Source organism: Rhamphochromis longiceps, linkage group LG17 (assembly GCF_057381845.1).
Source record: "Rhamphochromis longiceps isolate RC_006_pf linkage group LG17, R_longiceps_female_GT1.1, whole genome shotgun sequence".
Lineage (NCBI taxonomy): Eukaryota > Metazoa > Chordata > Actinopteri > Cichliformes > Cichlidae > Rhamphochromis > Rhamphochromis longiceps.
Window position 1 is genome coordinate 24,897,517 of NC_140573.1, and position 17,412 is coordinate 24,914,928.

General features: G+C 43.6%; 3 protein-coding genes across 5 annotated transcripts in view; 1 reads left to right on the forward strand and 2 right to left on the reverse strand.

Moving 5' to 3' along the window:
• Positions 1-4,602, forward strand: part of lamb1b (laminin, beta 1b) — a 32,134-nt gene extending 27,532 nt beyond the window's left edge. For both annotated transcript variants that reach the window (XM_085386216.1, XM_085386217.1), the window contains 8 exons: positions 1-242; positions 315-518; positions 610-754; positions 857-1,064; positions 1,445-1,586; positions 2,587-2,763; positions 2,842-3,001; positions 3,324-4,602. In XM_085386216.1, coding sequence (XP_085242342.1) covers positions 1-242; positions 315-518; positions 610-754; positions 857-1,064; positions 1,445-1,586; positions 2,587-2,763; positions 2,842-3,001; positions 3,324-3,460 — 1,415 coding nt within the window. In that variant the 3' untranslated portion in view covers positions 3,461-4,602. The remainder of the gene's footprint in view (positions 243-314; positions 519-609; positions 755-856; positions 1,065-1,444; positions 1,587-2,586; positions 2,764-2,841; positions 3,002-3,323) is intronic.
• Positions 4,603-4,739: 137 nt separating this feature from the next.
• Positions 4,740-8,314, reverse strand: eri1 (exoribonuclease 1). Its single transcript, XM_085386218.1, has 7 exons — positions 7,949-8,314; positions 6,856-7,037; positions 6,549-6,765; positions 6,371-6,454; positions 6,188-6,297; positions 5,986-6,100; positions 4,740-5,482 (listed from the first exon to the last, which is right to left on the reverse strand). Exons 1-7 carry the CDS (start codon positions 8,021-8,023, stop codon positions 5,240-5,242), a joined length of 1,026 nt encoding a protein of 341 aa, XP_085242344.1. The 5' UTR covers positions 8,024-8,314; the 3' UTR covers positions 4,740-5,239.
• A 1,649-nt stretch (positions 8,315-9,963) lies between these two features.
• tmcc3 (transmembrane and coiled-coil domain family 3) overlaps positions 9,964-17,412 on the reverse strand; it is a 199,299-nt gene continuing 191,850 nt past the window's right edge. For both annotated transcript variants that reach the window (XM_085386228.1, XM_085386229.1), the window contains exons 2-5: positions 17,170-17,334; positions 15,342-16,123; positions 13,913-14,048; positions 9,964-13,224 (exon numbers count right to left, since the gene is read on the reverse strand). In XM_085386228.1, coding sequence (XP_085242354.1) covers positions 12,919-13,224; positions 13,913-14,048; positions 15,342-16,123; positions 17,170-17,334 — 1,389 coding nt within the window. In that variant the 3' untranslated portion in view covers positions 9,964-12,918. The remainder of the gene's footprint in view (positions 13,225-13,912; positions 14,049-15,341; positions 16,124-17,169; positions 17,335-17,412) is intronic.

A 17,412-nucleotide genomic window follows, 5' to 3' on the forward strand; every position in this document is an offset into this window, starting at 1 on the left:
GTGCCCTGGAGACTATTACTGCTGCGCACATGCAGTCTAGGATGGCAGAGCAGCGCACCAATGCTTCTACGAGCGACCCTGGCAACACAGTCAAGCAGTCAGTTGCAGTACGGAAAGCCACGGAGGACAAACTGAGCAGCACGAAGAAGGAATTTGACCGAAAACAACAGAGAAACATGCAGAAGCTGGACAAGCTGTCCAAAGAGCTCGATAAATTTAGCCTGTCTTCACTAAGTGAAAAGGTGAGAACACGGGAAGATCGCATCTGTCTATCACACGTTCACCTTTGTTGGTAATTCTGTCTTTCTCTGTAGATTTGTGGTGGAGCCTCTGAAGGTGATGATGGCTGCTCCACCTGTGGCGGGTTGGGCTGCACCAACGAGGATGGAGCGCCTCGCTGTGGAGGAGAAGAGTGTGGAGGCGCTGTCACAACCGCTCAGACGTCTCTCAATTCAGCCAATGAGCTGGAACAGGCGATCCTAGAAGCTATGCAGGAGGTAGACAAGCTCTCCAGGATGGTAAGTGAACATGGTCGTCGTGTTATAATGTGGAACACCTGCAGGTGGATGTGAGACAGGTAACCTGGACCTGTGTGGACACTCTGCTCAGGTGTGGGAAGCGAACATCCGAGCAAACGAAGCCAAAGCGAACGCTCTGGAGGTGCTGATCAAATCCAACCAGAGCAAAGAGAGAGTGGAGCAGAGCAACGAGCAGCTCCGCAACCTCATCAGGGAGATTCGAGATCTTCTCATGAGTGAGTTTCTCCTGTACACGTCTAGTCTTCAAAATGTGTAAAAATTTATGCACGTTTCTTAAAATAAAACGGTTCATTTATGTTTGGTCTGCGTTTATCCAGATGAGAAAGCAGACGCGTCCGTTATCGAGGCCTTGGCAAACGAGGTTTTGGCTCTGGAGATGCCGACGTCGGCCGAGAAGCTTCAGGAGCTGACGGACGAGATCAGGGAGAAGGTCACCACTCTGACCAGTGTGGAGACGATCCTCAGTCAGAGCGCGGAGGATGTCATGGCGGCCGAGTCGCTGCTGAAGGAGGCTAAGGCTGCAAGGTAACACGTGACGACTGACAGGATGGAAAACAGGAGGAACGGGATAAAAAAATTCAACATGAAAAAATCTTTTTTGCAGTCTTACAGGTGGCAATATTTTTGCTTTCTTCTGTAATTGTTGTAAACATTTTCTTGGACTACGAGCCAAATGCAGGACATCAGAGGCAGGTGATTGGTCAAAATCTAAATCCTTGTTACCAGTTTGAGCTCAAACACAGGAGGTCAGTCAGTGAAGCGGTCAGCGAGCAGCCAACTGCAAATTTAAAATGTGAAAAACAAGCTGTTTTAGCTCCTCCCCCTTTGAACTGACATTCTTCTGATTGGCTGCCTCTGACAGAAATGTGTAAATAAACCCATCTTTCTTTCTCCCTGTCTGTCAGCGAGAAAGCGTCTAACATGAAGGACACCGCAGAAGTAGTTAAGGCTGCCCTGGACGAGACCGACCGCGCTCAGAGCATCGCCATGGACGCCATTGAGTTGGCCCAGAACAACACCAAGGGCACCATGGACCTGCTGAACGCTGTACGGCTGACCTCAGTGATGATGCGGTTTGATTCAGTGACTCCGTTTACTGTTTCGGGATGACAAAAACAGCACAAAGTTCAAGAGATGGAGTCGTACGTTGTTGCCGTTTTAGAACGGTCTGCCTTGTTTTCAGTAACAACTGACTTTAAAAACAATATTTCAGTCAGGAAACGCTCAGCTTTGATTTAGTTTAATCACAGTGATATAAAAATGTTTTATTGCTGTCGGGTGTTCGGACGTAATATTTTTATTTTAAAAAGCATTTTTAGTCTAAGCTATTAAAAATAAACATAAAAAAATAACAAATTAAATTAGAAACTTTGAAAAAATAAAAATAATATAGCAAACAAAAGTTGAATGTACGTAAAGGAAACTGACTTACTAATGCCTGACAACGCCACCCACAAAATAAATTATAAAGATACAAAAGGTATTCAAGTTTAACTAAAATTAAACTAAACTTGAAAGATTGAATGAGCTCCAAAAACTTCCTGAAACTGAACTGGATTCAGAAAAAATATTTACAACTAAAATAACCCAGTTTGGATCAACAAGTCACCAGCTACTTACCAATCAAATCTCTGGAAAATAGCCATCCCTCAGATCTGTGGATCACAGGAGGGTCCAAAGATTTTTAATAGCATCTGAAGTCTTTAGCTTTCCCCGATGATCATCAGTAATAAATATAGATGTTTAAAGATAACTTATTATTCTATATGAGTTCTGTGACCTTATATCTTATGCTATAGTTGGGTTTCCTTCCTGGCATTGAACAGGCTAAACTTTAGCCTGTTTTTTTAGCTGTGGTTGGTCAGAAGCTGCCAGCGCCGCTCCTTTCATGTGAACACACAGGAGAAACTCTGGCTTAATAGGGATGAGATGCAGGTGAAATTAATGATGGTGGGATTAGCAGAAAGAGTATGAGGCAAACCCTGAACAGTTAAAAAGAAGAAGTGAAAAAGAAAAGACAAGATAAATCTGTGCATTTGTGCGTCAGGTGGAGTCGGAGACGGCCAAGTCGGAGCTGAAGCTCAGTAACACCACGGGCCGCCTGCTGCAGCTGGAGAGGGAGGTCGGCCTGCTGAGGCAGAACAACCTGGAGATGGAGGAGATAATGGTGTCGACTGAGCAGACGACGCAGCAGGCCAAACAGGACGCCGACGAAGCAGAGCAGGTCTCACAAACACGCGCATCCGTGTTGGTTTGCATGTGAATCCACTCCTGCTGCAGTGCGTTTTTTTTGTGTGTGCAGGAGTTCAATGAGAGGCTGAAGGATAAATTCGCTGAGGTGGAGGACCAGGTGGAGGTTAAAGGGGAGTCGGTGCAGCAGGCGAAGAGGAGGGCAGACGAACTGCAGCAGGAGGCCATAGAGCTGCTCAATCAGAGCAGCAGAAAGCTGGAGAGACTCAAAGGTGAACACTGTTCAGATAAATGTATAATAACTCTGTAGTTTTGTCTTCTGTTCTTTTAAATGAATGCATTTCTAACAAACAAGAAGGGAGTTTGCTCTCTTCCTGTTTGTTTAGATCTGTTTCTTTTTACATTATTGGATCCTCTCCCGTTAAAAAAATACACAGAAGCACATGAAATAATCTGCTACGAACCAGCCGACTGATCTTGAGTCAGTTTCTGAAGTATGATCAGATATATAAAAATTAAGAAAAAAATATTCCACTTGTGCAAGAAATTTAAACTGATAAAAAAGACAGTTTTGTTTTTGTGTGGCGTTTTCAGAGTTAGAGGTCTCCTACGTGGACAACCAGCGCATCCTGGAGGCCAAAGCTAAAGAGCTGGCCGAGCTGGAGCAAGCCGCCCGCAACATGCTGGAGGAGATGAGCCGCAAAGTAGCGCTGTACAGCACCTGTTTGTGATGAAACCATCGCCGCCTTTGACTTTATTGACAGTGCCAAAGTGTCTGACGTACTGCTCCTACATGCCTGCTCCTTTTACGGCTGTTAAATAAAAACACTAATATATTTGACGTTGCCAAAAAATGTTTCAACGACAGAAAAAAAGCTTTAAAGCTGCCAAAGACCGTTAGAGTATTAAAGTAAGGAGTCCAGAAGGAAAGAAGCCATCATGACCTCGAAGCCAATATACCTGCATACGTTACTACAATCTGTGTTTAATTGTAACTAAATATCTATATTAAAAGGATTAACATTTCACATGTACTTAATAATCCAAAGATATCACTTGGACATGGTGCCTTAACAACCAGCCAATAATAAACCCGACTACAAGAAAAACACATGTCAGCTGGTCTTGTTTAATCTTTTGTGTTCTGGTAAAAAAACAAAGAACACTTTTTTCCCTATTATAAATAAATAAAGACCAGAGAAATGGGCTGCACAGCCACAAAGCCTGGAAGACTTGATGATAGAAGCAGCTGAATTACAAAGAAACCTTGAGGGAAAGCTGTGTCTGCACTTCTTTTGATGATCATAGTACAGACAGTTGGGTCTGCAAACATACACATAAGTGTTAGATTAAAACAACACTGTGTTTAGTTTACACCCAGGTTTCCAAAGTGTCACTACTGGAAGCATGAGGTGATACCAGGACCCTACAGAGGTCACACAGGTAGTCCATATATATGTTCAGATGTCAGAAGGTTTGCTGTATCTCGCAGCACAGTCTTAAGAGCAGGAAGGAAATTCCAGGAGATATGCAGGCACTCTAGAGTTACTCTACAGCCTTCCAAGAGGCCGCAGAAAGCCCCGAACCTATCAGCAAGCCCGCTATCTGCTCCTTTGTGCAAAGAGGAACAGGATGAGCAGAGCCAGAGCTACAAAATGACCTCCAGCAGGACAGTGGTGTGAAAGTCTGATCAGCGAGTCGGAAACAGGCTTCATGCTGGTGTCATAAAGGTGTGACGCCCTCTAGTGGGCCCCGCGCTTGCTGCCCAGCACTGTGGAGCCTGATTAATATTTGCCATAGAATACCGCCCCTGATGCCCTGAGAGCAGGTTTAGCCTGTCAACGCTTGCCTGCTGTAAGGCACCTGTGCCGAGCTTCTAAAGTGACTCGACTGCCTCTCTTGTCCCTTCAAAATTTGCTGAATCTAAAGCATGCATCACACAGAGTGAAGAAGATGAAAAACTGCAAACAAAAAGAGACATTTAATTTGCATTACTTATCAGATCTGCAGACATTTCAGTTGAAACAAATCCTCATTTATGAAACAAACATTAAATCAAGACATCTGTACACGTGACGACAGTACAACACAGGCTGAACTCCTTAATTACAGCTTTCTTTAAGAGGTCCATTTATGGAGCTGTCCGAGTCCACAGGACCGACTCTTCGACTCTCTGCGAGGAAAGCAGTGAGCAGTGTCATCGTGCAGCACCTTAAACAGCACAGCAGCATTTATGTGTTTTATTAGCACAGTAGTTTAAATTGTAGATATGTGTGTTCATGTGAAGCTGCAGATTAGGCTTTATTATGCTGTCAAGGGTAAAAACTGAATTCTCCCCACCACAAGACAACTGAAAGATATTTCTGTGATACTGTTGAGAAACAGCAGCGCGGTAAGGCGTGGCGAGGCAGACTTTTCCACCCAGAAAATGAAGGAATGATCCACTTTTAAAGATCTGGTGTAAAAGGAGACTTTGAGCTCCAGTATAAGTATTTTCAGTGGTCATGGTTCTAGTCCCTGCTGCGGGGGTTGTGTGGAGGCGGAGCTCCTTCCACAGGCGCCGAGCTGGGAACCGAGAGCAGCTGACCGCCGTGCATGCGCTCGTTGACGCGCAGCTGGCAGCCATCCTGCAGCATGCGGACAGCTATCCTCGCTATGTTGCGTGAGTCGTCGAGCCCGGAGTGAGGACGACCTTCGTACGTCAGGCCGAGTTTCTCCAGCATGGTGCTCAGCTTCGTCTGAGTACGCGGCACCTGGAGGAAGAAGAAGAAAATATGGCTGGTTAGCAGTGGAGACCTTTTATCATAGAAGACATTAGGACATGTGAGAAATAGCCAAATCTGTGAGGAGGTTCATGGACGGGACATAGGAAGGCATGCAGAGGGTTTAATGACTGAAATGAGCTGGAACAGTAAGAATACAGTACTGTGAAAAAGTATTTGTTCCCTTTTGCTTTTTTTTTTTTTTTCTTTGGGCTTTGATGTGTTGCTATTTGAGATATTTTAGCCTGCTTCACTTTGCCAGACAGGTTCTATTTGTGATTTCTTGATTCCACAGGTCTTGCAGTAATCAGAGCTGGGTGTGATTAATGAAATAAGGGTGCAGTTACTTTTTTTTTTTCTTTCTTCCACACAGAGCCAGGTAGCTTGGGATAACTTTTTCCCCTAAATAAATGAAATCATCTTTGACTAATATTAAAATTAGTTTTAAAAATCTAAAACATGTAAGCGTGTCTGTACAAAGCCGTAAAATGTACCTTGTAGAAGTTTCCGTATGACTTTCTTATGTTTATCCACTTCTTTGCAAACGGAGGATATTTGATTCGGCTGACCCGACACTGGATGTTGAGGAACTTGCTCATATCCCACGACCTGTGGACGATGTTAAAGAAACGGCGCTGTAAACCAAGTGAGGAGAAGAAAGTAAACATCCTGCAGAAGCTTTGACGTGAAACCCACCCGTCAGTCAGGATGGCGTATTTGTATTTTGTCCCGAGTTCCCTTTTCTGAAGCCACGACACAACTCGCTGCAGGACTACTGGGAACGGGTCTGCTTCTTCGACCATTTTCTACCAACACAACACAGAAAAATGAGTAAATGACCCACACGTGTAATGTGATAGTGACGTGAACTCAACCGACCTGCGTTATTCCCGTCAGCTTCACACAGAAGTCTGAGAGCTGTGGGTTAAGCTCAGGCTTCACGTACTCCTGAAAGGTGTCCACCTGTGCAGAACATTAGAGGAACATCATTATTAACAACAACAGAAACAACAACAACAAAAGACAACTCCTGATTTAAGTCACAATCTTTACTAACAATCTCCAAGGTGTGCGTGTTGATGAGAACCATAGGGAACTCAATGATTTCGTGGAGGAAGTCTGAAGGATTGTCCTCTTCACATGTGGCTTCAAAGTCCACCACACAGATGTAGTCGTAGTACGTGTCGGTGGGGCCTCCCTCTGCCGCCGTCTGCATCAGCTTCTGTTTCTTATAGTGGCTCTTCAATCTCTTCTTCATCACATCCTTCACTCCTCTGCACACACCAAGAGAAAAACTGTTTGGTAGAACACTTCTAAGGGACAAGCACGAGTGTTTGGTCCTCAAACATTTATTAAAAACTCACCGTGTGTCGAGCTTTAACTCTGCTAACTTGATCCGAAGCTCCTCCTTCGTCATGCGGTTGATGTGGCCGTTGGCCAAAGCAATCTCTTTGTACACCGGATGGCTGAAGTCACCCTTCGACTGAGACGGGGACACCTGAGGAGCAGATTCTCCCGCAGGACACAGCCTGCTGCTAGGCTTCTCCTGAGGAGGAGACGTGTGGGTCGTTATGTGTCAGAAAATGATGTAACTCTACAAATTTGGCCATCAAAAACACAGAGAGCATGGATCAATGGTTTGTTTGGAGGAACAGATCATTTTAGAGTGAAGTCCAACAACACATCAGATAAGATTATCTGCAAAAGAAAGTAGATAGGTCTGAGTATTTCAGAAACTGCTATCTACTGGGATTTTCCCACAAAACCATCTCTAGGAGGTAAAAGGAAAATAGGCAGACTGTTCAAACTTAATGCAACCATGCAGAAGAGTAGGAAGGTCAAGTGTACAGAAGAGCATCTCAAACCTAGAAGCAGGAGACGACCACACTGGGTGCCTCTGCTGTCCTCTAACAGGAAACTAGTTCCTTGACCATGACAGTGAGTTCTCTGACCTCACATGGCCTGCACAGTCACCAGATCTCAATCCAACAGTCGCATCATGGATGAGCACCCACTGTGCGATGCTATCCTGATAACTTGGAGCAAACTTCTTGTTGATTATGTGCCTTTAAGAAGTAACACTGAAGGAAAACGGGGTCTAACCCGAGAATAGCGATCTCTTTAGCTTAAAAAAAGAATAGCTCAGTCAATTAAAATACAACACGACAAGATGAAGTACACAGAGCAAAAGAGAATCGGGGTCGATTTGCAGGGCTCACATTAACAAAACACTGTGATGTAGCTCCCGTCTACTTCAAATATTTTAGTATTAATTACTCCAATACAAGAGTAACTAAAAGTAACGCGGTTTCTAGTCATTTTCATCAAGTCGGCACCAAAGAACCCAACGGGACATATCTCTCACCAGCCTGTCTTTGGTGTCAATGAACGCACCAGCCAGTTTACTTCAACGCAAACAGCGTTTACACGGAGCAGTGATTCTGCTAGCTCACCCACCTTCTCCTGGTCCTTCACGCTGGACGTCTTCACATTGTCCTCCTGGCCGTGAATGTTCTCCTTGTGTTCGTCCATTTAAAGCTGAGGTTAGTCCAAAAGTTGCTCAGATCATTTGAAAACAACATAAATTGAAGGCTAAACCAGGTCTGCTGCTGCTCCGGCTAGCCTCAACACATTAATGGCTGAAGCAGCTACCGCTAACCAGCGCTGACACGTTCAGTTAACGTCAGATATTTCGCATAAATCAACCACGGGAGGTTTTTTTTTTTTTTTTTTTCAGACAGTAAATAATAAGGTGCCTTTGCTAAACCCACATAACAGCACTGAACTTTTCATTTTCATGAGGGGGACAGTTATGACAGCTTCCGCTTTGCGCCAAAACAGCAGCAACAGCGCTCACTATCGCCACCTGCTGCTGCGGATGAACGCAGCAACAGGTGTTTTTTTGTTTTTTTGTTTTTTTTTCACCCAGGACAGGTGAACTCAACTTTAATGTCAGAATTTCTGAAAATAAATTTAAGAGAAATACTAGGATTTGAAAATCATAAATTTGCACATTGTAATCTTTAATTTTCGTAGCTTGAATTGAAGTCCTTTTCATGTTTTCAGCACTCGGTTAGTAAACACTCATAGTCTGTTTTTGTTGGGTAAAAAAGGTAATTTACTCTATTGGGAATACAGTGTAGCTAGATTTGTAAATAGATGCAGTAACTTTATGTACTAATAATGTAGCTGTTATCTATTACAAATCACCTGTGAACCTACATCGCTAGTATTATAAAAATGTGTGCAATTATTTAGCCAGACCTAACCAGCTGCACATTTTGTTTGTATTCCACTAGAGCAGCTTTGCATGATTCTAAATAATCCTTATTTATGTTTATTGCAGCCCAACACTTCATCCTCTGTCCAAAACAAGCTCCCTTAGTACCGTTTAAGCAAACTTTCCTCTGATTGGCTGTTAAACAGATTGTTTAAAAGTGGTTGGGGATATATGCCAAATATGACCATATTAGGAATATCCACTTTATTTCACATCATGCAGAGCCAAGAAAAAAACTGACACCAGACATTTGAAGCAGTCTGAAGCCTGAGCTGCTGGTTCTCAGGGATTACTGATGTATACACCGACTTCATTATCAGACCTGCTTATTATGAGCATCCATCACTGGAACAGTGCAGATAAAGTGCTATGAAAAAGAATTATGTCCCTTCCTTAGTTTTTTGCGTATTTATCAGAATTCATGGTTCCAGCAGTAAGAAAGGCAGGGTGCTATCTAACTGAATAGTAAATTTCTAATTATTTTAGTATAGTTGCCGTATATAATTAAAAAAATATTTGAAGCAGATATATGTAATAAAACTAATTAGAGATATTTGGAGGCAGTGCTCCTGTTTGGCCGCTAGTTGTCACTATATCTCTATTTAAAGCCACAAACCATTGATGTTTTCACTATACACATCTATACAGTATGAACCCTTTGTAAGCCTTTGTAAGGGGAAAACACTTCACAAAACATCATCGCCAGAGGTCAGCAAAACCAGAAAACTGGAAATTCTGGCGCTGTGCAGCTAATGATAACTGTAAATCCCGGGTGGGGCTGCTGCTGCTTTGATTTGACGTTTGTCTCTGAGACAACAGAATGAAAATGTCTGTCTTAATGAAAAGCAATAAAGGACACCTGGTGTTCAATTTAAGATCCATCTGTGCCTGCAAATCCTAAATTGCTTCCCTTTGTTTGCCTGCACTTGAGTTTTGCAGAAGATTCTAATGGATTTTTAAGCATCCATGAATTTAAACTGAAGACAGCAGTGAAATTGAATGCAGTTAAATCAATGTCGTTTCTAAAAGCTTATCCAGCTGCTTTAAGTTGAAGTGATTTACACCCTGGTTTATACATGTATTCCTTAGGAAGCTTGCAGAGCAGTATGATCTTCACAGTTGGATTACATCTTCCATAATCAATAAGAAGCTCAGATTTTTTTTTTTTTTTTTTTTTAAAAAGGCACCTTGATAGAAAAACAATGATTTATTTTATCATCTGAAAATATAATACCGTAATAATACAGTTATAGAAAACCCATAACCAGAAACGAATGCACAGAAATAAGAAAAGAAAAAGACAAAGAAAACGCACACACACCATGAACTCAGAGCTTTGGAGAGGAGGTACACGTCTCTCCTAACAGAGATAGTGTTTGAATCGGTTTGCAAAAAACATCAAAGATGAGCTTAGGTTTCATAAAAACCTCCATATTTGGCTTTTTTCTTCTTCTTAGAATAGAGAAAAACAGAAGGACACACAGAAGAAGAAAAAACAGGCTGCACTGAAAAGGCATCAGTCCTATTTTTTAACCCCCTCGTCATCATCTTCATCACAGTGAAATGGGGTCGGGGAGCTACATTTTTCACTTCCCTCTGTCCAGTCTGCGATGCTGCATTCAAGTCACGTGTGGGAAAGCGGCTATCGCTGCTGGGAAACATGCTGCTTTAATGTTTGAACAGACGCTTATTTCAAGTAAAAAGAGAAAAATCTTCAGCCTCTCAAATCTTCTAAATATCAGAACAGAGCGTCTGAATGCTGCCATGTTTTTTTTCCCCCTGGACATGAACGCAGCACAGCATCAAAGGCTTCACACACACATACACACATTGTAATTTGTTCTGATCACCTCTCCAGAAAAGGCCATCTAATGATCCAGGACTTAAAAAGTGAAGCCTGCATGTGATCACCTGTCAACTTTAAACAATTTCAAATCGGCATAATTTCACCTTATTTCCCTCCACGTGCACCAAACTGCATCACGCGTTAGTGTTCTCTCTACATGTGTCGTGTGAGAAAACAGGCTCTGCTTCTCAGCTATCTCTTGATGTTAGTACAAGGTTTCCCTTCTCACTGTTAGAGGCTTTAAAAAGCTTTCAGAAGCAACAGTTACCTGAAAACACAAACATCATAACAAAATAAGCACAAAACACCAAATTAACAAGAGATGAGGCAGTTAAGCAGCTTTCACTTCAAAACAGGCAGCCTGACATTTTGGGAAATAGTCACTTTTTTTTGTTTTTTTGTTTTGGTCTATTCAGTGTGAAGTTAGAGCCAGAGGACGGAGATGTTGGCCAACTATAAGACAAGTAACCAGTCCCTGGTGTTTTTGAACACATTAATCAAATCAGACGTGGTGACCAGCAGGTGAGTGCGACAAACAGGTAAAAGAAACTTGGCGGTAACCAGCAGGGAGGTAAACCGGCTTGTTTCAGACAGAATGAAGCAATGCAGAGACGCTGTCTATCTCTATGTCCCGCCCCCAGCTTTAACCGTTTCCATCTGGGAGCCTGTTAGGAGTAACTCTTGATTCTTTTACCTGAACTGAGGAGTTTCTGTCATATTTCAGGCTACTTCAGACTAAAATGACTGTGTATCTATCAGAAGTTAATGAAGTGGTCTCTGGCTGTACAGGAACGTATTGTCTAACAGCCTCTTTATTGATTACAGATGTGTCAAAACTTGTCATTACAGAAAATGTGGAGATCGTTGAATGTCATCTTAATGGGGAAAGAGTTAGAGAGGCCATCGTTTTGTTGCCCAGTAAATGACGGTGTATCTGATCATTATCTTGGTAAAGATGAAGCTGTGTGCACATTTTAAACAATTTTTCTCGTTTTACTGCATTTGTAACAAGAACTGTGAGGAAATCCGTTCAGCGCTCTGGCAGGAAACGCTGATTGGGAGGGTCGGAGCTCTGGACCAAAACACCAATAAAAACATAACTTGCAGGAATGTGAACATTTTAAGCTCATTTTGGACAAAAGTCTCCTGGTAGGTTTAAAGAAGGGCTTTAAAATAACTGCATGAAGTCGTTTCCTGAGCAGCGGCTGCTGTGTTCTCAAAGCACCGTGACCAAGGGGCCGCATCGAGGATCAACTTTGAGATACATAAGGATTATTGTGAGGATTCAAAGATACACCAGAAGACTGAACAATAATAATTATGGATCAGGGAAAAAAAAAATCAAGCAGTTGAGGTGAGCAGAATCATGAAGCTAATTCATTAAATTAACGCATAATTAGGAGTATTTTTTCAAATTTATAATCATTTAGTTACTGTGAGGTCAGATTTGGGCAATAAAAATGAAGGAGGGCGATAAAAGCAGGTTTGGGCATCACTTTTCACTGCAGCTGTAGCTTAAAGGTTTTATTTTCTTACAGCAGATTTCTTTCACAGCACGTCCATTAATGATCTCTCCCGGCTCTAGCTGCACATCTACCATCCAGACTTGAACCTATTTTCCAAAATGTTTAACTGTTCCTTGAAGAAACACAGTACAGAGACACACGAGTAAGTGCACAACGCACACGAATACACAGATTTACACACTGATAGAAAACAGCTTAAAACAATGTGCAATCCCAGACTTCAAACTGTCGCTTTGAAGAAGATGCTGAATTTAAAAAAACCTCACATAAATACAGAACAGCAGCGAGAGAGAGGCGCGGTGCGAATGAACCTTCAGGTGGATGTGTGTTTGTGTTTGTCACAGCGAGCTTGGTGTGCACATTCAAATCAGGTCCACTGGACTCATAACTGACAGTTTGTGTGGAGGTGGTGCTCTAACAGAAACGCATCCCTTTAAAGGACAGGAAAAAAAATAACGTGTTATTCCATGCCCTGATGTAATCCCGCTCATTTATATTTAGACTTCAGTGTGTGTGTGATGCCGGTGCCACCAGAGTCTCCTGGTGACCAGATGAAAGCAGCTGAGCCGATTTATCTTTTGTTGGCCCTGCAGATCTGCAGCAGAGCAGCCACGTTTTCATGTGTGCACCTTCAGAGAGTTCCGGTTCAGGTCTTGAGCGTTTATGTCCGTTTACGTGTTCTTGGTGAGGCTCAGAGCCTTAAACCGAGTCACCGTGGAGCCCAGAATCATCGGCTCATGTAAGGCTACATGTTGATTTCCTCCCCACACCGGTCTCAGTGCGGGAGGAGCAATCGTTCCAAAGCGCACTGCAAATGTTCCCAGTTCTTCCACAGCAGCGCTAGCAGGGACACGCCCACGCAGGTGAGCGCCAAGTGGAGGCGACTGCGCAGCAGCGGGGCGGTGAACTTGGCCGCAGTGGACACGCACACCAGGATGACGGTGACGATGGCCAGCATGATGTTGATGCACTTGCCCAGCAGCACTTTGGCGTCCGTGTTTTCCAGCTGGATGGTTTGCTGCTGCTGCTGCTGCTGGAGCTCGAGCTTCGACACGCGAGTCTGGCACGACTCCAGCACCTCCTACGACACACACACACACACACACACACACACACACACACACACACACACACACACAGAAAAATGGTTAGAAATCAGGGAAACTCTGGAGAGCAGTGAGTCACAGCGAAAGGGCAGCAAAACTGGATCGTGTATGAACTTCAGCTGCATTAGAAACAAGCGCAAGAACGTCCGATTAGAAATAGGAAGCAATGGAGGGACTGCTGTGGCTTCAGTGTGACATGTCATGAGAGACATGTCATCAATTAATCATTTGGACGCTCAGAAATTTGTAATTAAAACCTCCCCGAAGTGAAAGGAAAAGATTCAGATTAATTATTTCTCCAAAATGCTAATCTTCCAGTGATATGAATGGAGGGGGCTTCTTTCTCCTTTAAGCGTTCTTGTAGCAAACCCATTAACCACAGTGAGCATGCCGTGTGGATAGGCCTGTCGTCATCCTGGCAGAGACCACTTTTACCAGGATAGCCTCAAATGATGAAGGTACACTACGCAGTGACCTTTCCCACTAAGGGGTCAAACTCGTCTAAACTGAACACTGTAAATAAGGCAATAATACATTAGGCCTTTCAATTAAACTTACAATTTGAGTAAGACATTGGTTACTTAAAGGGTTAATCCTAAACTCTAATCTTAATCAGCCGTGTGCTGTGGCAGTGGTGGGGGCTTATGCCCAAACATAAGTCACCTGTATGTCCCTGGCCCTCTCATAGGCCTGGTAGGCCACCTTCTCCTCGATGCTGGCCAGCTCCTGCTTCAGATTGCTGGTCTCGTGCTGGTGCAGCTCCGTCAGGTCATTCAGCTGGTCCTCCAACCGCTCATACCTGACAGAGAGAAACACCCACAAACATGCAGAGTAGGTGGAGGCGGAGAGAGCCAAGGAGAGAGAAACAATGCATTATTGAGAGTGTGTGGGCACGTAACAGTACAGCAGTGTATCTGCTGCAGCCGAGCTGCTCAGAGCATTTGCCCTTGGTTGGGGGGTTTACGTGTAAGCTCTGCCGGCTATTTTTAGGCTTTTAATGATGGACTCCTAAACTGTCAAAAGCTCTCTAAAGTTCAACAGCTCATGTAATGACAACGTTGGCTCTGTTAGGATAGAAATGCTACCATTACTGAAGCACCGAAGTGTGAAAACATCTTCATCCAACAATTATGCCACAATTTTACTTAATACAGATCAGTGATCCTCAAACCTTTTGCCTTCTGAGCAAAAAACCTCTGCTAGCATCCCCCGGTTAGCTTCAAAGCAATGTGCAAACCGCTTTTATTTTGTATTTCGTGTTTATAGTCGTACAAATCGTTGTGCAAATATTCTTGTGACATGACTGAAGCACACATATTCTGACAATAAAAGATATAAGGAAAAAAGACCCTTCCACAAAACAAAAACAGCATAATTTGTTGAGCAGAAATATTTTACACAGTATAATATTTCTCTTATCTTTCTCAGTTCAGTGTTTTATTGGATTTTCTGATTTAATTCAGAGCTCAATAATACAAGTGATTTTACAAGTCATAGTTGTATGAGGGGCGTTTAAGGTGTTAACACTGAACTGTTGCTCACTCAAAGCCCGAGGGGCTGACTTTATACTAATGGGTATATTTAAGAAAGAAACATGTGAGTCTGTGCTCTATTATCTGTAAAATGTTCATGGAAGAGTATTTAACCATCATGTGTGGGTAACAATATTCTCCTCTCCCAGAACAACACAAAATATTCTGTTTTGATCTGTGACGCAAAAAAGAAACACTAAAAAAAAAAAAAATCTTTCCACAGTGAGAAACAATCTGCCCTCAGTACCAGGGAAGAAAAACAAAGAACAAATCCTCTAAAGCTCCTTATAAGCAACCAAATGTCATTTTATTTTTCTTGCACCTCAGTTTAGGAGATTTTTCTTTTCTTCAAATACTATATTTTTGGCATTTCTCATTTTAATGCTGGTGACAGCGGAGATGTGAAGCATTTAAAAATAGTACTGGAGCACACAAGCTTTCCCCCCTAAAACCTCCCTAGAAATCACGAAAAAAAAAAAGAGTAAAAAACTAATAAATATGTCAAGAATTTTTTTTTTCTGGGAGAAAAGCCTTCCTTAGACTCGTGATGCTGTGCTCACCTGTATCGCTCCTCCTGCATCACCTGCGTGAAGTAGTTGTAGTCTCGTTTAAACTGTGTGTTCAGAGTCTCCATGTCCTCTGCCAGCTGCGTTTGAGCATCCCTGATGTCCCGCACCATGTCCAGCACCTCCACTAGGCGCCCGCTGGAGTCAGACCTCCCTGGCCCCCCTGACTCCACCCCCGATCCTCCTGCCGGGTTCCCGTTGGAGTCAGCGGATGCAGACGTCCCGGTGGAACACTCATCGTCGCTCTGGTACTTGGTCGCCTTGGCTACTGTGGTAGCGCTGCCACTCAGACCCCTCGCGCCGCCCTCCACCTGCAGCCCTGACCCCGTTTCCATAGAGCTTTTCAGGTGAGCGATGTTGTCAGCGCTGCCAAACTTGTTCCTGATGAGGTTAGCGAACTCCCGCGGCTTACTGAAGAAAAATGGAGGTGAGAGCGACACGCCGGGCCCGATCGTCTTCACCTTATCCAGTGCCTGGTGGCGCCCGGTGGTGCTGATGTCCCGCAGGCTGCCCTCCTTGCTGTGAGTCCCGGACTCCTTGCCGCCGCTGTCTTTCTGGTTGTGCTTCCCATTGGTCTCGCTGTCCTTCATGCGGCGGTGGTACTGCTCCAGCTTCCTCTGCAGCCGACCGATGGTCTGCGCAGACTTCTGGTTCTTCTTTTCAAACACCTGCCGTATCCGCGACACCTGCTGCTTGTCGGCATTGTTCATAAGCTTCAGGTACTCGGCCACGTTCTGGTCCCGAGCCGTCTGCTCCACCTTAATCTGCTCCGTCACCTGAAGGCAGAGCCAAATGACAGATGTGAAAACAGCTGCTGAAGATTTAAAATCATTTAAGCATGCATGATACCAGCGCTTCTGATTCTTACCGACACCCCGATTTGTTCTATGAGTTTGCTCATCTTTCACACGGGTATGTTAGAATAAAATAATGCTGCATGAATACTGACAGCAGCCCTGTTTGTCTTTGAGCTCACTGATACTAATTTAATTTGGCCCCGCACTTCTGATCCCTAATGATAATTAGCCACGAGAGGAGACGTTAACACCTGCTTTTCTTTGCTTGTGAAGAAGTTATCCTGTGTAAACAGAGCTGGTCTTAAAGGCATCTCTAAACCTCCTCACACGGGCGTTTCCTCAGAACAAAACAAAGTTCCTCCAAGATTTTTTTAGCCTCCTGTTGCTAAAGGGTAGCAGTCAATGCGCCCCTCAGTCATGTGATCGAGTTTATTCCAACCATGGAAAGTTAAAAAATTACCATCTGATACTGATGCTACAGATCAAACTGTTTTCTCTGGTCTGCTTTCATTCACTGTATTTGTTTCTTTGTGTATATTCCTGACTGGGAGCAGCAGTTCATCACATTGTAATAATAATTTCACTGTTAGGTTATTGTTGAAGTCTCAAACTACTTTTGCTTGGATAAACCAGTGAATATACAGCACGCAGCACGAGTTCAGCTTAGTCTCTACAGTTGTAAAACGTTGATATTAAAGTGCAGGATAAGCCTCTACTGTGAAAAACACTTCTAATTTCTAAAGACAGGACTGAGACGGACCCGAGTCGATTTTTTCTTTCCCCGTCGTATCAGAACTGACATTTAAAGGACATTTAGTCCATTACTGGATTTAAAAAAAGCTGCTTCTGTTGCTTCATGTGTCACCAAACAGAGCTAAGGAGATATTTTAGTTTGTCTTTTACTCAAGTGTGGTGCTTGAGTTCTGAGTGCCAATGTGTCCCATGTGTACCCACAGCTTTTCAAATTAAACACGATAAATTTACAGACACACACTGAAGCAGGTGTGCAATGTTTTCCTTCTTACCTTGAGGATCTTCTGCTGCAGGCTGTCGATTCCCAGCGGTCCTTTGGTGAAATCCAGACCCACGCCGTCGTGCCCAACACCGTCAACCACGTCTAGGTTGGACTCTGAGCCGCCGCGGCGAATGGGCACCGGGATGCTGAGGACATCGCAGCCGCTGCGCTCCGCCTGCAGACATAATGATCTGATGAGTGTATATGTTTTTATTTTTTGGGTTGGTCTGTACAATATAAACACAATGACGTG

Coding starts and splice junctions, on each gene's coding strand:
- eri1 (XM_085386218.1), bottom strand. CDS start 8,023: ATGGACGAACACAAGGAGAACATTCACGGCCAGGAGGACAATGTGAAG. Junction 6,766..6,855: donor GAGTTAAAGCTCGACACACG/GTGAGTTTTTAA, acceptor TGGTGTGTGCAG/AGGAGTGAAGGATGTGATGA. Junction 6,298..6,370: donor AGCTGACGGGAATAACGCAG/GTCGGTTGAGTT, acceptor TTGTGTTGGTAG/AAAATGGTCGAAGAAGCAGA.